This window comes from Magallana gigas, chromosome 5 (assembly GCF_963853765.1).
Source record: "Magallana gigas chromosome 5, xbMagGiga1.1, whole genome shotgun sequence".
NCBI classification, from domain to species: Eukaryota; Metazoa; Mollusca; class Bivalvia; order Ostreida; family Ostreidae; genus Magallana; species Magallana gigas.
The window spans coordinates 10,392,619-10,414,900 of record NC_088857.1 but is presented as its reverse complement, the minus strand read 5'-3'; the positions used below and the strand labels follow the sequence as shown (position 1 = coordinate 10,414,900).

Here is a 22,282-nt window from a genome sequence, read left to right as displayed (position 1 = left end):
AAATCTATATCGCTGTGTTATAAAAGTAATTAAAAATTACATAGAAAAAAAAGAAATCCCGAAGTTTTGTCCGTGCTTCTAATTTGTAGCTTTAGATAAGGAAACTGATGATGAACAGTTCTTGATTTTTTAAAATATAAAATAAAATAGTTTGCCATTGTTATTTTGCATTCGATGTAATTGAGTGACCTTATTTCCGGACTGTTTAGCAGCTAGATGTTCTGCACTGGTGTAGCAATGACATCAATAAGCATTAATTGTAGGAGAAACAACCTTGTAAAATACCTCATTATTCTACAAAGGTACAGCATTGATTAAAAGCTTGAAACAAAACGGTATAGTTATCACTTGAGATGAAACAATGTCGGTGTTATAATTATATCCCACAATTGTCCTAATGGAGAGAGGAGATGCAAGAACATAATTGTTTCCTTTTTAAATATTAAACACAACAAGGATGAATTTTACCATCAGTGAGCTTCGTTTTATAGGAATAGCAAGAATTGATACGTAGAAAATTGGTAAAAGAGTTTTTTCTATATAAAATATATATTATTCTCATGTATACTTTTATGTTAATACTATTGAACATTTTTTGCTTCGCAAAATTAAAATCAGAGATCAAAACCAAATGCGATTTGTTCTTTGAAAAATGATGACAGAAATGTCAAGAGGACTTTTGGTCGACAAAAATAAAACAACTCTGAGAAACCTTGAAAGTTAGTTAAGATTAACAATGCACCGTTTGACTTTCCAGTGGATAAAAACGGCATTGTCAAAGTGAATGACTGATTGACAAATTGAGATATAATTTTAAACGTTATTATAGATGTTTATGAAAATTAATTTAGATGTCACCAATTCTTGAAGCCCCAAACGATCAAAGAAACTGTAATGGATAGATTATGTCAATGATGACAGATATATTCTATACTCGTAACCAACGGTGCCTATTGATTTATTTCACAAGTAAATCTAGCTAACATTTACTTACTTTACATTTACTCTTTACAAGAATTATGTAAAACAGTGCGCCTGCATCGCTTAAAATAAACTCCAACAAATAACATCGACTTTGCAAACTAAAAATTATGAAGGACTGTTATTTCATCTATTTCAGCATCATTGTTCAACAGAATATAGGAGTCGCTTCAGACTGTTTCAAAATCATTTGTACTATATATTCATGTCCAAAAAAATTACCTCCTACGAATCCAATTATCAAGACATTATAGTTTGACATACATTGGAGGCACAGTCAGTAAGGAATGCTGTATAGGTGAAGGCCTGGGATTAGAAATGAAAACCGGGGAGGGGGCAAACTTATCCGAAATATTGACAAGCAAAATAAATAAATAAATAAAGACTTCTGCCAATCTTCACTACCCTAATCTCTGTGTGTGTGTGTTGGTTGGTGGGGGGGGGGGGGGGGGGGGGTATGCGTATTGTCATGAACTCGTATTCTAATGTTAAATTATCAAAAATAATATTATTTTACACTATCCCACTAAAAAGTAGGAGAAGGACAGTTTGTTTAAAACATTATATATGTAAATTTAAGAACAATGTATGTTGTGAGAGGGACAGGCTTTCCTGCCACCCCCATACCCCCCCCCCCCCCCCCCCGTCTCATGCATGATTGCTGAAGCATCATCACAGGACCTCGAAGCACTAATATCCTTATCACAAGAGAAAAAAGATGGTATTCTGGATGGGCCCTACATGTAGAAGCGACAATAAGATCCATTTGAGTGATCGATGGGAGAAACCAACCATTCATACTAAGACATTAACAGATACTAGACAGATGTCAGAGGTCCGATACCCCCCCCCCCCCCTCCACCCCAGTAGTGAAAAGGACCAATAAGATAGTAAGTACACAATTAAGGGAGATTAAAGTCAAGAAGAAATACTTCTTTCATTCATTCGTCGTTTCATATGTCAACATTTGATTAAGTATTTCACAATAGAAAAACAATTTACAATAATTGTATTCTGATATTGGCAACATATACAATAATCATGTACATGGTTTTTTTTTAGCTAATCTGATCCGAAATTTTGAACACTTGTCCTTCCGTCCGTAGGTCCGTCTGGGTGTCTGTCCATATGTCTGTGTGTTATTCCGTCCGTCTGCCTGTAAAGATTTTTTTAAAGATATACACCATATTTTTTTAGGGCTAGAATAATAAAGTTGGTCAGCTGATGCATCTTGATTAAATTTCTTTTTTTTAAATATGTTAACTAATTTTTTAATCAAAATGATACAAGAACAAATGTTGTTCAGGTGAGCGATGTGGCCCGTGGGCCTCTTGATAATATATATATATATATATATATATATATATATATATATATATATATATATATATATATATATATATATATATATATATAGTATGTCTTGATGTTGAAAGAATCGAATATACTTTCAGGTGTTTGATCTACTTTTAAATCCTGTGACCTTTAGGTTTTTTTTATCATTAATATAAAATAATTCAATTAAAGAAGTATAATTTTATTGATCTTACACAAACAGTTACCAAAAAGACTTTATGATTATATCATAATTCTACTTCAGTTTATTTAAGGATGTATTAGTGTCATCATTTTTTACCTTAAGTGGGTCCCCATGTTGAATATGTCGTAAAATTCAAAATGTTACAATTTTCGATAAACTTTAATTTATCACGGATTTTACATTATCTGATACACTACAATCAATAACAATTGATCATGTTTAGATTTGTGTAGCATGCTTTTATGTGACTTTGAAGTTGTTGGTAAAACCTGTTTACTAGTAATATAGGAGCACACATTATTAGCCGGGCTCTGCTGAAAGCAGAGTTCTGGCAATAGGCAGGCAAATCGCCAATGTTACTATAAATAGCACAACTTCAAAAGTAAACAAAAAAAAACCAAACAGCGTCAAAGTAAAAGCTTTCGCTATACCAAATAGTTACACAAAGAGCCACGTTTTGTCAAAAGTGTTGGCATTTTGTTTCTTTTGTTTTTAATTTCGAGAGAATTGTCCATCTTTTTTAGTTTTCCTATTAGTAACGTGTTTTGAAAAAAAGACTATGCATTTTGAACACATACAATGCGCATGAATTTCCATGAACTACTTTGCCGCGCGTTGAAGAAATGAGGATTGAATATATAACGCTTGCTGCAAAATTCAAGGCAGCAACTGTTGAACTTTTTTTCTACTAGACAGACATATTTTTGTTTATAGCCGCTTACAAAATTTGGTCGCTCTCTGACGCTTTGCCGACATTAAAAGCATGAGAGAGAGAGAGAGAGAGAGAGAGAGAGAGAGAGAGAGAGAGAGAGAGAGAGAGATTTTCAGACTTTACTACACAATATGCATATTTAAAGACACGCCAAAAGAGCCCGGCTTTCAGTACTTCAGTACTTTGATTTTTCTAGCTGTCAATACCGAATTTCTATCTTTAACTTTAGTTTTATCGTCTATATTTCATGTCCTTAGACTCGAAAGTAATTTTACTTGTACTGTTAAATTCCTAGCATCTGAATTGCTGCAGAATAAGAATAAGTAAAAGTTAGTTTTTTTATTATAATTTTTTTTATTAATATAATTTTTAATATCAACTGAACAGCTCTCTCTCTCTCTCTCTCTCTCTCTCTCTCTCTCTCTCTCTCTCTCTCTCTCTCTCTCTCTCGTATCTTAGAAAGCGGAAAAATTGAATTAAATTGTCCGTAATTCGTTTTTTCTTCCAAAACTATGAAAAACACAACGTTAACTGGATTTCTTGAAACAAAAAATAAAATCTAAATATCACGTAGATGTTTTATATGAAATTTAAAAAGATGTAAATGGAACATGTTGAACTTTTTTTTGTCTTGGGGTTTACTGTATATTTAGCGAAAACTTTCATCTTCGTGAGCAACTGTAACGTTGAGATTTCTCCTAAGTGAAATACCACAACCATATTTTACAAACATAAAAGACATTTTTAGTACCTCTGTCTTGTTGAAGTATCTAGTTATATAAATGTCATCGACATTTTTCACAATCAGTTCTCTTTGTTATAATCTAAGTCAACATTCGTAAATGGGTTATTGATATCAGTTCTTTTCAAGTCATGTTTTTCTCAAAATAAAACTAAAAAATTCTACAGTGAGTGATATAAATTGTTGGAATAAAAATCAAAAATAATTCAGGCGTCAATCCAAAATTCAATGCTAAGAAATTACAGTGCTCATAAATTGTCGACAAATGTTTCACATAGACCCTGATCGCACAATCAAAACAACGTCGTCGATATCTTAACAAATGATACAAAATAGTGCATAGCGTCATAACGCCCTAATTCAGGAACATCAAGCAGTTTAGTAAACGCCACAGTCGAGATTGTTTGAACAAGAAGAACACTAGTACATTGAACAGTGCATCCCATTTCTCCTGAAAACAAAAGATTGTGTACTTTTGAGCTGTAAGTAATCAATTTGCAGTAGACAGAATGAAAGGAGCAAAGCTGGGACCTGGGACCTCTCCGAGCACAATCTGTCTCATGGTTTTAGGACTGACGCACTCGTCTTGAAAGAACTGATTGTAGTTATTATTTTCTGTTCACACAGCCTTTGATGTCAAAAGAATCCAAAAACAGTGTAATGTTTGAAACAGGTTAATGGTTAGGTCCGTTAAGCTCACGATTTGTAAAACAACGTTGAATGAACGTCGATCAGCGTGATGACGAAGGCGAGAGAAAACATACACAGCATGGACGACAGAGGTCGCCTTGAAGAACGTCATTGTCAACACAGCCTCTGAGTCCGTGGCAAAGTCCACAGGAACGGTGAAGACGAAAATACACGTGCACATAAGAATAAAGGTCATGTAAATGTACACAACCGGCCAGAATGTCAGCTTGTTGATCCACACGACGCACATAAACTCCAGCAAGTCTACGCAGTATCCGCCGCACATCCGGAACAGAAAGTAGCCGCCACTGTTGCCGACATACGACGTCTCTAGCCAGTAGCTCATCGCCTGCATCGTCATATCCATTGCCCAGTCTGCGCTTATTATGCACACACTTCATGACATCTTGTTTTCTTTTCTCCCATTGCTTAGGATCACTTTTTAAAAAGCCATTGTTTTTTCGATTCCGGAACGGTGCACATTACAAAAAGGAACTGAAGATCGCAATCTTCTTTAACGTTATATTTACAATATAGTTTCAATAGTCAAATTGCTGCCTGAATAGATTGTCGTCTAAAAAAATTCTTTTCAACATGGCTTTTATTGTAACCATTTACGTGTATATACATTGCCTACATATTTAATCGTTTTTCGAGACTTTTTATCTTAATAAACTTTTAATGCAAAATAACGGGTTAAATTAGTTGGACAAATGGCTCACTCATCATTACCTCTCAGTGCACTGCTTTTTAAAACTAATTCACCAGGCACGTAGCATCGATTTTGAAAGTGTGGAGGGGGGGGGGGGGCAGACTCATCCAAAAAATCTTGTCAAGCAAAGAAAATTTTTTGTTTTTGGGAGTTGATTTTAATCAACTCTCCTATGCAGTTACTCTGGCAAACCGAAAGTGAAACAGTGTTTGGACCTAAGCACAAATCATCACCGCTGACAAGACTTAGTTCTCGAAAATAATCGATAAATTCGCTGTAATGAATTCTGAAGCACTGTTTTTCAAGGAACTTATTCATAAATACCGTGAAAATAGTCAGATTTTAAATGGTAGGAACAATTTAGATATTTTTTGTAGTGGCATGTATTCCTACGCTAGAGATTACTATACAGTCTCGTTCAACCAGACGATCGATGGTTTCCGTAAATTTTCGACAACCAGAGAATCTCTCTTGCTTGTCGGAGATTAACGGAGAGAGCTGAGCGCCTGGTTGAACGAAACTAAGGTTCAATATTGCTTGGATCCATACAATTTTTCAGAAATATTTCGATTACTGATAAATACCTTGATGGAGTTAATAGTATCTTTAAGTATTACACGACATGATTCATAAGGGTTTTATCGAAATTCTTTTCGGAAAAGTCTTATTATAAAAAATGTGCGTAATTCAAATACATACATGTAAAAGAAACTACTTGCCATGCAAAATAACGTATCAGCGTTGATTCTCAAAATAAATAACAATCGATACAATCAACTCCCGTCAGTACTTCAATACTTTGATTTTAAATCCTAATCCGGGGGAGGGGGGGGGGGCGCAACTCCATGTTAATTCACCTTTTTTTTGTAAATAAATTTAAGAAATTTTTTTGTTGCGCATCACCAACTTATCAAAGATGAGATATTTTTCATTTTTTAATTGTCATGCCTCTTAATTTGATTTATAAGACCATAATTTACGATGGCAAATGCTTTAATTTTTTTTCCGATTCCGTTATAATGAAATACATGTATACTCTCATCGTGATCATTTTCACCATTTATTCGATATTTCATGTAGTTTTTTCATAAAAAAAAATGATTACAAAGTTGCTTGTTCTCCTTTTCATTAACGGTTTTAATACAAACCAATTTTCCAAGCATGCGCATTGCTTTAAAGCTTCGCAAAATTTAATTATAACCCCAAAAAGGATTATTTCAAAGACAACTTTAAATGAAAAAATCTAAACAATTGTTTTTGAGTTGTCCGTAAATTCGAATTTAATTCTCTGCAGATCTATGCATTTTACTTCCATGCTTTGTTTTTGATTGTACTTTTTTCTAAAAAGAAAAAAGCAGTTTTGGTTTTGTCTCTTTGTACATGTAGTTCCTGATTTTGAAATGTATTAGTTCGAATTTGAATCTAGAGTATTAAGAAAGTTTCTGAAAGGTAATATATTTTCTGATTATTCTTGATAACTATATCGGAAATTGACAAGCAATGTCATATTTTTAATGGCTGTACAATCAAGTTTGAACAGAGGGAAATACATTGTACAAAGCAATACTACTCCCGCACCTTCGCTATTGTGTTTTGGCTTTAGTAATACATGTACAGAGGTGCAGTGTGGGGAGCAAATTGACTCAGCACCACTTGGCTATAAAGTGGTGACAGAATATGTTATCAACTTTTTGTAACCAATGTTTCCATGTAAATAATACTATTTACAGCAGAAGGATTTAGCTCTGAATTCAAAACAACAAAATAAAGCTTTTTGTTACTTAATTCTATTTCAGAATCTTGTATCACATCATCACATGCAATGATGAGGTTACAAGAAAATGCATTTAGCTCGGTCTCAGACATAACCCATATCATAGGCTAAGAAAATGAACAAACTAGCCAGAAAAATCTGCTAGATCCTCTTATAAAAAAAATACAAAAAAATTAAAGAGATTCCACTGATAATCATGAAAGAATTTTTGTTTGTTCTCATATATAACCATAAACAAATGTATTTTCAAGACGGAGATACACTCGTACAATAACAACATATCTGCTCATAGAACAATATCTCCCCAATCACACACACACTAACACTAATACACTAAATCTAACTATGAAGTGTACTCCAAGTTGAGTGCGTTACAGGCGTTCTGCGCTGTAGCCAGCCTGGCTGACTTTTTGGAGGTCCCCGTTCCTGTAAATGTCTGTCCTTCTATCTCTACAGAGATCACAAAAGTTGGAGCATGCACTGGGCCGGTCTGGGACATCACATTGTAGCTCAGTCCCGGCTTGGTCTCGTTCAGCACCATCAGGGCATTCTTTGGAACAGAGCTCTTCTGTTTTTTAGGGGAGGGTCCATTCTGTTTTGGAGGGGCTTTTCTTTTAACTGCGTTGAATATATTGGTGTCATCACTAATATTTTCATAACCTGCAAAGTAAAAAAATATTTAAATCAACTTGGGACAAAGAAATTAAACTTCATGGCTTTTAGACATAGAAGTATAAAATATCCAAACATATTTACCTTTCAAAAGTATCATGAAAGAGGTTGGCCAGAATTAAGTTTAAAAATAATTGAATCTATACTAAACCTAAATACACTAACTAAATATATGAATGGAATCTTGCATAGTAGTTTCCCAAATTGTATGTCTTGAGAATTTTCAATTTATAGTTAAATGCATATTTAACTTCCCTTGTTTTAATTCCAATGCTAAAATTGGCCCTGAGCTTCTTTCTGAATTAGTAACACGAGTTAAAAGTTTACCAATGGACGAACACACAGACCGCGGACAAACAGTGATCATAAATGCTCACTTGAGACATGTGAGAGCCTAACATCCTTAAAGAGGAATGCATTTTTTTTTTCAACTTTTCAAAAGCATTATGAACAATGCAATATTCTATTTTCAATATGAGTTTAGTCTGTCTTTGACTCCATCTTTGACTGTGTACTACATTTTCATAATTGTCCATTTTAACTCGATTATATCTCCCATTATTTTCCACCCATGCAAATTTTAATTTAAATTAGCAAACCTTGGCAGACTGGTTATAGGTTAAAATTGGCAGAATTGTTCTCTGTGATTATAAACCTTATAAGGTACATTTACCACACTAATATCTTATTTAGAATTGGGTCAATTTTATAAGCCAGAAATCATAAATTATATGTATTACATAAGGAGATAACAAGGTACATTGACTGAAGGAGACAAAATGAAAGACACAATGTTATTTTGCAAAATCCTGCAAAATACTTATATTACTATATTCACTTATGTAAATAACTACTAATGAAAACCTTTACAAAGAGGTCAAATTCCTAGCACACACCTGGAACATAGAGAATGTTGAACTTTTTGAGCAGGGCGTATTTGCAGGCTTCCTGCTTGGCGACCTTCTGTGACTTCCCCGTACCGGTAAACTGCTCCCCGTCCACCGTCACATGACAGCTGTACGCCATCTCCTGCTGCTTCTTCTTCTTCTTGTTGACGTTCTCGGGAGTGATCGCCACCGCTTGAACGTCGTCCTCCCCCCCTGACTTGGAGGCTTCCGTCGTCACCACCACCGTTTCCTCTTCTGTTGTTGTGGTTACTGCTTGAATGTCATAGGTTAGTCCTGGACGAATTAAAAAAACCAAAACCCATAGCGGTAGCTGTTGAACTGAAATTTCCCACTTAAGCATTTCATTCCTAAAAGTTAACAGTTCTCCAAACATGGATATTTTGACACGGTAATACCTTTAGGAAACATGGCGCTTTTGGGTGGGTATTTTTTGCAATAGGATTATACTTCAAGTACCATATAAAAAATATTATAAAAGATGCAATTCCAAGGAGCAACTGTCTAAACCTATGTGTTGGTTGATATTTTTTTCTTTGAATATATAGAAATTTGCTGAAAGCGACTTCATGTTAAACACTTTAAGACACACATAGCTTAATAAATATATATCACTTCAAATTTTGAAAACTTTTGGGAGATAAGATTCCGACAAGAACTCTTGCTTGGATTTGACCTCTAACCTTTTCTGAGTTCGTTGAGGTGCATGACGGGGTTCTTGTTGGACAGCTTTGGCTGGTTGGTGGGGGCGGCCTGCTGCTGCCTGGGTAAGTGACCGGTGGGGTACTGCACGTATGACTGGTACACCGAGTTAATGTTCTCCGCCTTCACCTTGCTTGGGTCCTGCCAAGTCTGATCGCTCTGTCCTGCTTGCTCCATTGTAACACACAGCCTAACAGAACAGAAACCATATACCGGTACATGACAAAACATTCTAATGAAATAACAACCTACTGTACTTAAGTGTTACTGTGTAAAGTCTTGCACAGCAGAAAATAACTAGACATCAATACAATGTAACCAGATAATCAAATACTGTGCTACAAATTCGAATTCCTGGAAATATGAGATTAAAAGCATCAAAATATAATTTGAACACAAATTCACCAGGATATAAATCTGTTGCATCAAATACATTCTACACTTAAATTTAAAATGATTTTAATAATTATAGTGATCTGTTCTCTGCATATAGCTCACGTGCAAATTGTCATTTGAAAACTTCTTTAAGGTATATGTATCAAAGATGGCATCATGCTTCATTTTACTTGACAAGAATTATGAAGACATTATGCAAAATCAAACATAGAGTTCAATGATATTTGCTTTTTGATCCGATACCAGATTTCCGAAAGTATAAAAATTGTATTAATAACACACAAACCACTCCTTTGTATCAAAATAGTTGCTTTTACCCTCTGAAGAGAGTTATCACTCTTTAACAGAGAAAGTAGAAATTCAAAATTTATATTTCTTCCAAACATGCAAAAAATATTCTGAAATATGTTGGTCAAAATATTCAATTGGCCTATTTAAGTAAGTGAAAAATACACATCCTTCCTAAACACATTGTCTAACTTTAACCAACTGAATCAGTTTAATGAGTTTTGGTTAAAGTTATGCAATGTTTGGGAAGGCTAGACTAGGCCTACCGTTTGTTTTCTATTGACCAGGTCTGTTATAACCCCTTGATTTCGCTGTATAGGTTGATTAAGTGGTTACAGTGTATTGAGATTGTGTACTTAAATAATGCTTTATTAAGTTATTACAAATAGCTTGTAAAAGCTCTTTACATCAGTTTTTCACAATTTTTTAAAATAAGAAATACACAAAAACTCTTAAGTTTGCATCTAGTCATGAATGTATTTGTACTATGGACTTTTCAAACAGCATCAAAAATCGGAGATGATTCTAACATTACAGCCATTGAGCACCTTATAGAAGTGATTTATTTTCATTGTTTTGCTAGCTGTACACCATCTTGTGTGCATGAAGGTGTTAATGAGAATGTACTGACTTAATTTATGTCAAATCTGTTTTCTTGTTTATCAGAATCGACCACCTTAATCTGTGTGGTCATGAATTAATTGCTTTATATTGGCCCAAAAAGTTAAGTGCAGTCTCGTAAGGGGATGTGATTTGATGAGTGATTTTTACATTCAGTGTTTAAAGATCAGTTTAAATTGAAATCTATTGCTGCACTTAAGTTCAACTTTAACAATAACACCGTTTATAACATGTTTATCACCTGCTGAGAAAATTAAAGATTATGCAAAACGTACTAAACAGCTAAAATTAAGCTATTCTGGATAGATTAATAAAGCTATTTAGTTGGACATACCTTTTATGCTAGCTGCAGATCTGTAGCTCGCCGGTCAGAAAATTTTGGGTAACTAGATTTACCGAAATACCCGTGATTTACCGAAATGCCCAGTGAAAACACCGAAATACCCTTCAAAAACACCAAAATGCCTCATTTGGGCACAAATATTTAACATCATAGTTTGAATCTAAGTGTTTAAATGTATTTCCCAAATTTTCAGTTTGATAATGTAAGTATTTTGACATAAATAGCGATTTTTAACATGTGTAGACATTGGGATAAGAACGATAACTCTTGCATGAATTGCTTTTCACTCGAATAGAGGTGTGAAATTTTCTTCCCAGAATAAAATAACTAAGAATTAAAAATAACAGTTTATCAGCTTTTATTTTGTAATATCATATAAAAATTTGACATGATAATACTATAAATATTCCTTTTTCTATCAGAATTGCTCCTTTCTCTTGCACACATATATAACATGTCAACGCCAAGCGAAATCTTTGATTTGCGTTTTAGTCAATAACCACGAAAATCGGCTGATTTATTCAAAAAATTAACTTTATATACAATAACTATTTATATACAACACTAAACATACACTATTTTTGGCGTAATAATGGGCATTTTGGTGTTTTTGAAGGGTATTTCGGTGTTTTCACTGGGTATTTCGGTAAATCCCGGGTATTTCGGTAATTCTATGTACCGGAAAATTTTGATGGCAATTTTTTTCTGACCAGAGAGCTACAGTTCTGCAGATACTTATTTTAAGTTATATGCATGTATTTTAAAATACCCTTAATTTCTTATTTGACATTTTGTTAAAGATAATCTTCTAAATAATACAAAGATGATATTGCTTTTACCTCCATTTATGCGTTCATAAAAACAACATTGATCTGGAGAACATTTCATAACCAAGTCAGGCCTACCACCCTTCAAAATGACCAAATCAGGACTTAACATCCACACGTTCCATCTTAAATTTACATAATATTTCCATGATTAACACATTCTTGCTATGCATAATCATGTTAACACTTTGAAAATCGAAAACTACTCGTGGGGCATGAAAATCGCTGAAATGGCCAACCGATCCCTGCACGTGCGTGTTTAGTGCAGGTGTCAAATCCATGCGTGGTCCTTCCAAAGTTTAATAATTGACAATCACAACAACAAGAATACCTATTGGCAGGAAGAAATTGTCAATTATTAGATGCTTTGTTTCTTAAACCACCAAGATTTGCCTCTCTGAGTTCTCTCCCGATCCAATGCCGACAAGGGAAGGTCCTACTAATTACCCAACGTGATTATCAAATCGGCTTTAATTCAGATTTTCATTTGATATATTTAATTTTTACTGACATCTGATTTACATGATTAAAACAATTAATGAGAACAAACAGTGAATAATATTAAGATTTTTTGAACTATTAATTATATCTGATGCAGATCAGTAAAGTCTATTTTGCGTCAATTAGCATCTTCGAAAAGAATATCTATAAATTCTAAATCGATCATGGATGTTTCCGGCAGAGAGAGAGAGAGAGAGAGAGAGAGAGAGAGAGAGAGAGAGAGAGAGAGAGAGAGAGAGAGAGAGAGAGAGAGAGAGAGTGAGAGAGAGAGAGTGAGAGAGAGAGAGAGAGTGAGAGAGAGAGAGAGAGAGAGAGAGAGAGAGATATTAACAAACTTTCAATTTTATTGTATTCTTATAGATTTGTTGACTTTTGTTCTTCGTTTGATGTTTATCAGCAACAAGAAGAATATAGCAATAAAACATAAATGATTTCATGATTTAAAATAATTTATTCAAAATTTAATTAAGTAAATTCATTAAAAACAGCATAAAACCTCCACATTGACATATTTGTTTACTTTTTTATATCCATATCATAAGTTTCACTTTGATTTTGGACTAAGGAGAAAAATGTTGTGAAACATTAATTTTCTAGTCGTAACTATAGACATATATAGACTATATAGACATGGACATATTGAAATCGTGGGTTTTAGATGAACATGAAAGATCAAGTTTTAAAGTTTAGATTTTGTTCAATGTTTGATGTAAAATTGTATGCTTGGTATTGGGAGAAAGTTTCTGGTAGAAGACTTTTTCTGTTGACTCCGAATGATACATAAGCTAGTCTGCTTCATATAGGAACATTCATGCGCGGTATTGTTGGTACAATGTATGTTTTTAACATCGTCTGTTTCAGTAAGAACATTTATGGATAGGGTTGTCTGAATGTATCTCGTATATACGCCCACTTCAATAAAAACAAAAATTATGCGTGGTCTCTGGATACTTGATGTCGGAATGTCTCTTGTAAATTCGTCCGCTTCAATAGGAACATTTATGCATGGTGTTGTCGGAATGTCTCTTGAATATTCGTCCGCTTCAATAGGAACATTTATGCATGGTGTTGTCGGAATGTCTCTGGTACACGGCACACAGCAGATCATCGTATCGACCAATCAGAACGTCGAACCTCACCAATGGGTCCCCGGTCACCACCCTTCGTCCTTTGGCGTAATATATTAGGTCAAGGACGTACAGCTGAAAGTATTTGACAAGTAAACTCAACGTACCCGTTAAATACATAGAGATATTAGAGAATGATACATACCCTTTTCCATAACACAGCCAATATCAGCCCGAGGGCCGAATGCCCGAGGGATGATATTGGTCGAGGGCTGATACGGGCTGTGATATGGAAAAATGGTATCTATTATTATTATTTTAGTACACACTAAGTAATAAGTACAGGTTTTTGGCATATGTGATACAGATGACTTCACAAAAGTCGTGTCGGCCTCCGGGGCTGAAACAGGTTATCAGTTCTAAGGCTTTTACGGATCCATATCACACCCCTTGCGGAACTCCTCTGCCTTTTTTCCGGAGGCTGATATACGTGTTTTGTGATGTCATGTGTTTTACATATGCAAAGAAAAACTGTATTTATTACTAAGTATGTAATAAATACTAGTATACAATTTCTTTAAATTGTGTGCTCCTCAATTTCAACATTAGAAATAGATGTTAGATCGAAACTCGTCTTTATCTAACTGTATATAACTATTTCAAGAGGGCTCGATGGTCGTGGCCATTTTTAAACTGTATTGATCTCCTTTAGAAGAAGAGCTCTGAATAGAAAATTAGAAAAAAATCCAAATTAAAAAAGGACACTTTATATGAATTTTTTCTTAACTAAAATTGTTTATAGCTAAATAAACCATATTTAAAAATTTATCTAGATCTGATAGTTAGTTTGTTGACCATCCAGCCTCCTTTATATTGATATAATAATAATAAAGTCAAGGTATGTATCAGATAACTAACCTCCTCCCAAGTACAGTTGGTAAGCTGCAAGGAAGGTTCTTTCTTTAACACATTCCTCAAGATCCTGCAGCTCTTCTTACATCCGGGAAACAGCTTGCAGGCATCCGCCAAGGTCACGTACTGGAAGCCGTTAACGAGAACATAAGGCAGGAGAAACTTCGGATGTAGAACCAACCCCCCGATCTCTGTCCCGGAGTCGTCTCGAAACACGTCATATCTAAAAGAAACAAAGGCATACAGAAAATTGATATACAGAAGTTTGTTTAATGGAAACGATACGAAGCTTTGGAATTCTATATTTACCCTATGTCGTATGTGTCTATTTCCAGTGCTGGATTTATACTGCTACTGCACGATGCACCCGTTTGTCCATCTGGTGTAACACCACTCCCTTCTTGCTTGATTTCTATCTTATTCTTTCTTTTAATCCGTATGCCCTTCTTCCTCCCTAAATCGTCGCTTTGTTTCACTGTCTCCAGGAGTTGGGACGAAGTGACTGCAGACGTTCCTCGAGAAAAAATACCAGCTTCAATATCCACGAGATCATCTTTACTGACATCTTTATGTCCTCTCTCCTTCTCAGTTTTATCGAAGTTTCGTGGCTCTACGTATTTCCTTTTTGTCAATATATTTAAGATTCTTTTTTGTTCTTCGATAACATTTTGAATTCTTATTGCTTTCAGTACCTCATCTGATTCGTTTTCAACGGAACATGCGCTCTTTGTTACTTTTGGTTTGCCTTTCTTCGCCGTCTTGCCTTTTTTACTTGACGTAGCACATTTTTTCTGTTTTTTCTTTCCTTTCTTTTGGTTACAAGTGTCAATCGACTTCTTAGAAGTTTGTTTGTACATTTTAATGTTTTTAAAAGAAGACTTTTGATCTATGTCGTCAGTTTGTGACTCTTTCTCTGTCGTGGTCGTCGTTTTTATCTGTTTGTCAGGGTTTTCACGAATGACTTCACGTTTGTTATTCCCTGTATGACACGTCTCGTGTTTCTTTGCTTCAGTTCTGTCCTGTTCAGCGTCTATCGTCAACGCTTTCTCATCCAGTGTAGAATCTGATGTTGATTCTGCACACTGGAGGTATTGTTGCGACACCAAATTCATCTTTGCCTCGTTCAATAGGAGATCCGAGTCACTCATCTTGATAACATTAATTTCATTTTCACTTTTCTCTTCAACCACTTCTTCATGGTCGACGTTGATGTCCTTCAACAAAAATATCTCGCTGCTCCTTTGTTCAAAGACTGCTCTATCTCTGGCGTCGTTTTCAATGTCAAAACATGTCGGAGGGTCATTTGCCTTATCATCATCCTCCTCACATTCGTTTATTTTGCCCGTCCGAGGTTTTTCTGCTGTAACTTCTATATTTTCGACATCTAGCTCCTCATCGCTACACGAATTAACGGTCAAAAAATGTTTGGCCCATCTCTTTTTGGGATGAAATTTAAGATCGTCAGTTGTACTTGCAGTCAAATCATCGTCTTTATGTTTTGTTTCAACAACCGATTTCAGTACTTCTCCCTCTATAGGATCATGTTTCTCTGCAGCGTTATGTTTTTCTACTTGTAAAGACACATCTTTTTTCGCATGCATGTTCATTGCCACAGTTTTTCTTTCATTTTCAGAAATCATATCACATTTTTCTGATTTCAGCAATTGATCACCTTGATGGTTCTTACCAGCCATATCATCAATTTCAAAAGATACCCGTCTACCAGCTGACGATTTTTTCAAACAGTCCCAGTCTTTTGATTTTAAAACACCTTTGTGGAAATTGGTGTGTAGATCGTCGGCTATTTTCAGATCGCATGTTTTTGGTTTTACCCATGCTTTTGTACAAGTTTTAGCTTTTCCCTGACAAGTTCTGCCACTTTTCGCTGTGTTTGCTTTTATTAGCTTACCACATGCTGAACTGTTTTTTCGCTGTGCGCAACAAAAAGAAGAAATATTCATCTCGGAGCACGACGTATTGGTTGCCAGCGATTTCGTAGCATCGGGAATGGTTTTACTAGTATTCGATGTGACATCGACTTCAGATGTGAAACGCTCTTTGTATCCATCATCTGATGAAGTATTTTCCTTCACCAGTTTTCTTAACAAAGACAACGGATTTTCCGAGCCAGGTATATTCTTTGGTAATTCAAACCTTTTTTCTCCGGATTGCTCCTTTGCAACTTGCGACTGTTGTTTTCCAATGCTTGTTTTGTCTGTGATGACGGGTAATAAAATAAACTTCTCTATCTGCTTGGTCTTGCTAGGAGATCTTTCTTTCATGTCACCACTTCGGTATTTTTCAAAACCAGTCGATCCCCCATCCTCTGTCGATTTTCCTTCCTTGTGAAGGTTCATTTCTCTGATGGCTTTCAGTGCTTTGATGCTGTGTTTGAATGGATTGCACGACACGAGCTTCATCAGTGTCTGGTCGTCAACGGTGTCGTTCCGGGAACGATTTGTCCGACTGGCTATGGTGCTCTTTGCCCTGCTACCTGTGATTTTAGAACCAGGTAAATTGACTTGTGTTGCTTTGCAACGATTAATGTCTGGGGGACCAGCTGAGGGTTTTCCAGATGAACACATATGTCGCACCTCGCTCTGCATCTCCTGCTTTATCTTTGTATCCGACATGATTAAATTAGATGTGGCTGATGTTGAAGACCTTGGTAAGTTGTTGGCTTTAGATGTACCTTCAGTCCCCTGCAGGTTGCCTACTGTCTTTTCTGCTGTGCTATTTAATGTCCACTTTACAACTGTATCGTCTTTAGGACTTTTGATTCGTTGTCGTTTTTTCTCCAAAGTGCAGCTTTCCTTTCTATCCAAGAGATTGGATCCATTAGGGATGGATTTAGGAGAAAGACCTTGATAGTTGTCAAAGAGATTAGGGAAAAGACTGTTGGCATTCTTAGGCTTGACTTTTTTGAAGCTTACATCAGCAGATTTTACACTTTCTGCTGCCTGAACTGCACCTACTTCCATTTTTATCTATAAGAGAAAAAAAAGGAAAAGCATAATTTTGTAATGTTTAATTTTGAAATATTTTTATTGCCATAGCTATTGTTGAAATATGATATTCTTAGTAATAGCATTGAATAGTTCGTCACTCAACTAGAACGGTGGATATCGAACGTTACCAATGTACATAAGAAAAGTACGGGCAAGAAGAATCTATTGTTTTGAGGTAGGTTTACCTTAACTGAATCTTCGGAAGTTCTTGTTACGGTCAGGTAGTTACAATGAGTCTCAAGGTAATCGATGCATTTCTCAAATGATACCAGCAAGTCCCGGGTGGTTAGATGTCGCCAATGACCCCCTGATAAACGAAAATGAGAGATGAATTGCAAGTTGTTTATAAAATCTATTTTTTGGTGTTCAACAGTATTATACCGTTATTGACTAGGTATGAGGGTATTATGATTATGATTTATGTGACCTGGCTCCACCATCACCAAAATTTTCGAATCCCCCAACTCAAATTTTGGTGACGGTGGAGCCTGAAGACACAACTATTGCCGAATGCCGAGGACAGTATTTAGTACTGTCTAAAGGTTCAACAAGTCTTATGTTGAATTGCCCAAATCACAGTTTTCAATTCATAAGTACTCAAAACCTACCCCAGCCCCCGAGTTTGTTGAATTGCCATATTGTGATATCTCTGGCCTCTTCCACAGAGCAGCAATGAGTGTAAGGGTTAGCGGACCTGACAATATGGTGGCCACAAAAGTCGACCAAATGCTTTCGAACATTTGGTACATTATTTCCTAATAAGTACAAGGGTATAAAATGACTAGTGGTTCCAGATTGGTTTTTCTCTCCGACAAATGCAGGAATGACAAAAGCTTGTGATGATTGCACAGATTTAGATTTCCTATCAACGAAAACTTTATGAAACTTTAAAACCGTAAATGCCCCTTCTTCTTTAACAGTTTGTGAGCTCTTGCCCTTGGTTGCAGGAGAACAGCAGAAGTGATCGTCGTTCTCGGGAGATATGTGTCGCTTCAAAACTCTCTCCCACAACACTTGATTGCAGTCAATCTTATTGATTTGGACCAGGAGAGTACCAATGGCGACATAACGGAATTGTCTCAGGAACGAAACGTGGTCACGTGGTGAGCATGGATACATATACTTTTCATGTTTCGGGTAATTGACAGTTTTCTTTAATTCCTCTAAGACGATTTCGCAGTTTTTATCACAAGAGGGAAAGAGTATTTCCTTAATATCGGTCCACACCGCCATCTTCTGGTTCCGTGAGTTGGATATGTAGGGCATGCGCATTAGGTGTTGTTTGGTAAGCTCGCGCCTTTTGGCGTCGTTATGATTGTTATTGTTCCAGTCTACACAAAACTCGTTCTCTTTCTCCGTGCCGATCATCATGATTGTATTCTTGAACCGACGACAGATACTGCTGGGACTTTGATTTCAAATTCTGCAGAAAAAGATGATAAATAATTTTTTGGACCTACTGTGCTTTTTACTATGTATCATAATTATTTTTTAAAACTTATAGGAAATTAACTAACATTGCGGCGAACATGTTCAACCAATCTATTTCATTTCATACTTAAAGTAAGTGCCGCTTTTAAAAATATAATTATATACCGGTTGTCAAAACAACAAAGTATAACGCACTTTTGAATTGAAATTATTCGCCGATGGGAAATAAATGCAAGTAAAGAATTCCTTAATCTATCCAATACTGGGATTTATTTCAAGTTTCATCTTGACAATATATATCATTCTTCGATGAATATTATTCTTGCTCACTTTAACTTTTCGCGCTTGTTCTAGAATGAAGTCAAATCAATCATCATGTTAGAAAAATCAATAAGCATGTTAGAAGTTAAATTGAATTTCGAGACCTATTTTCGGTGAATTTACTTTGTGAATTAAATAAATATGATTTTTTTACGGGAAAGTCCGCGGACCCCCACTTTAGACCCCTCCAATAAAAAGATATCACAAAAAACTCTTTGTTTAGAGTAATTTTTATAATCTCTCACAAAAGATTCACATATGTAAAAGTAATTAGATATGGAGCAGCTGCAGGTGACTAGCAGAGGGAGGGGGGGGGGGGGGCAAAGCGGGACAGACACCCTCTTTTTTGTCGTAATCAACCTTTTATACTTATAACGATTAAATCATAGATGATAAACCCCCTCTTAATGAGACTTTAATGATATGATATTGAAATAAACAATACATATTAAATTGAAAAAAGCTTATACCCCACCCCTACCGACAAAAAATATCCAAGTCCTACCCCCTTCCCTATATGTACATGTAGCTTAATTTAACGGGGTCCATGGGACATCCTTTTTATCGCATTATACTTTAGTGCTTCAAAATAAAGGATTGTAATAAATACTGAATTATATAATAGATTTGAGATAAACGAATGTTTGAAGATGGTGATGTGAACAAATATACGAACCTATAACCCCCTTGAAGATCTTAACGGACGCCCAAGCTTATTCGACCATTTTAGGTAAATTTACATGTACGTTATTACAACGGAATCGTTGTGACGACTTATTTGTAAATCATTATTTTCTGTATTAATCAAAATTGAAATTATACGATCATATTGATATCAGATCAGAATCAAAAACAATATGATATGCATGCATGTATGGATTTTTTTTTATAGAAAGTTATATATATCCCGTTTGATATCCAGCTACAAAAATATTTACATTTTTGCATATTTACAATTTTTTTGGCAAAATTGAGGGACAATTATTTCCGTTGGGATAATGCTTATTGAATAGTGTCAATAATATAAATCTTCAGTGATAAAGCAAATGTTAGGACTGTATACACCATCTGTAAAATCGCTTAAGGGAAATAACAAATTGGGAATATGAGTTGATTTAAAGGGGCATGGTCACGATTTTGGTCAAAAATTATTTCTTCGATTTTAATGTTTACAATGCTTCAGTAAGGCATTTTTAATTTGCAACCAAAATTTGAGTGTCATTTGTTAAGTTATAAGCGAGTCAAAGCCTTAGTGCATTAGTGGTAGGCCCAAACTCAGGCTATACCTGCTTTTTCTGATGTGGATTTTTTTAAATGCAAGGATAAAACGTGAACGTAATACCAAATTGACGCATATATTATGACGTCATAGATCACTCGTTATTACGTCGACGAACGAAAAATTAAATCAACTGTCACTTTTATTATTTTATCATGATATTATGAAACTATCAACACAGCTAAACGGTACACATGTCAGACTTCTTATCATTATACTTTCATAATATACTTAATCAACAAATATCAACAATCCAATGAACTAAAACGGTTACGCTTTGCACCATGAAAAAGGTAAACATTACAACGGAAATACTTTCACAAGCAGATTATTTGTGTTACCAAATTCGTAAATGTAGTTTTAAAAAAGTAAAATACATGTCTTTTGATTTTTTTTAGTTCCGAACCTAACATCATATATGAAAGATGAAATCATACACCCCTTTTTACCACAAAAATTCAAACTGGTACTTACCCACAAAACTTGATCGAAGCAACATACGTTGGCCCGGTGTCACGAGATTGTATTCAGAACATTTTTATTACGCGCCTTTTCATCAGAATATCAAATTTATTTTATTTGAATTTTTTCTGAGAAAAAGAAAATTACAGTTAATTAACTTTGTATACTTGTGTAAATATTTACATTTATGTGTGCGTCATTTCAAGGTCTATAATATGCATGAAATAAAATGTTTATAATAATAAAAGAGATGCCCATTAATCAATTTTGATAATTATCTTATTAAAAATGTTGCATTCAGAGCTATTATATTTTTTTTTATTCAGAAATTTTTGTTCAGGGATATAAAATAATGAATGAAATGGTGGCGGTGGTGATTGTGTGTGAAGGTAGGAAGGGGGGGGGGGAGGGTCGACCATGGAGGACGATTCGTCTGTGTCTCCTAAAAGATATTTGTAATTCCAAGCTTTTCTCTGTAAATTACTTTTTGTGATTTTTGTAATTTGCACCTTGTACGGAAAAATGCCCTGGAACTTCCCAAACTATGCAGGTCTAATATATCCGAGTCAATTTTCAACGTTCAACCTATATCAGCAGAAATTGACACAAGAAAACTGCTTTTCTTCGGAAAGACTCTGCCGCTTGGATTACGATGCCCTGCCGAAAAAAAAAATCTCACTCGGTTGATGTCCTTTATGCTAGGTTTGTCGGACAAGCAAAAAGGATCTATCCCCGACATCTTAACAATCCTTCATCTATACGCCCTTGCAGACTACTTACAGGACTGGCTGGACAAGTCATTCCATGCGTCCTTTTACCTGGCAAGTTTTTGTTTAGTGCGTTCACGGGTGTGTTCCCCGAACGGCTACACCCCAATTAGGCAATTAGACAATTATGGGGCCCTCTAAGGTGCACAGGTATAGAGTATGCTTATATTTACCTGAACTGTACGAGAGTTGATTATTTATTATTACCTTCGTCATATGTTGGATTTATTTTATTTTATTGTAACAAGAAATTGTAAGTGCAATATATGTACTTAATTTACTTATTGACTTATCAATCTAACATTATATTTTACATACATGTACAAAAAAGGTAGATGCTTACTCTAAAATTTCCTAGCAAACTAACAAGCAAACACATTTTTATACAAAAGAAAGATTTTATAAAAATATGAAATAATTTAATTGTAAAACTTGAGCAAAAAGCATACTACAGTGTAGTATATATGATACATGTTGTTGAAAAGTATATGAATTAATAAAAATGAAAACTGATAAATGTAATTCGTAGCAGAAAACATCTCGCGTTTCTCTGTAAATTGCTTTTTGTGGTTTTTGTAATTTGCAACCTCTACTATCAATACCATGTCATTTGCAAACATTAACAAAAA

General features: G+C 35.0%; 2 protein-coding genes across 3 annotated transcripts; both read right to left on the bottom strand.

Moving 5' to 3' along the window:
* Nucleotides 1-7,145: 7,145 nt before the first annotated feature.
* LOC105329897 (RISC-loading complex subunit TARBP2) lies at nt 7,146-12,350 on the bottom strand. 2 transcript variants are annotated; one of them, XM_011431382.4, is made up of 4 exons: nt 12,237-12,350; nt 9,412-9,620; nt 8,720-9,004; nt 7,146-7,811 (listed from the first exon to the last, which is right to left on the bottom strand). In XM_011431382.4, the coding sequence occupies exons 2-4, from the start codon at nt 9,605-9,607 to the stop codon at nt 7,495-7,497; spliced, it is 798 nt and encodes a 265-aa protein (XP_011429684.3). In that variant the 5' UTR covers nt 9,608-9,620; nt 12,237-12,350; the 3' UTR covers nt 7,146-7,494. The 2 variants fall into 2 exon arrangements, with proteins under 2 accessions (XP_011429684.3, XP_011429685.3); XM_011431383.4 differs by having other exon boundaries at nt 11,918-12,343.
* Nucleotides 12,351-12,845: 495 nt separating this feature from the next.
* LOC105329896 (uncharacterized) lies at nt 12,846-20,944 on the bottom strand. The gene is made up of 6 exons (XM_034481482.2): nt 20,899-20,944; nt 18,002-18,816; nt 17,579-17,700; nt 14,695-17,372; nt 14,392-14,608; nt 12,846-13,608 (listed from the first exon to the last, which is right to left on the bottom strand). The coding sequence occupies exons 2-6, from the start codon at nt 18,762-18,764 to the stop codon at nt 13,450-13,452; spliced, it is 3,939 nt and encodes a 1,312-aa protein (XP_034337373.2). The 5' UTR covers nt 18,765-18,816; nt 20,899-20,944; the 3' UTR covers nt 12,846-13,449.
* Nucleotides 20,945-22,282: the final 1,338 nt, after the last annotated feature.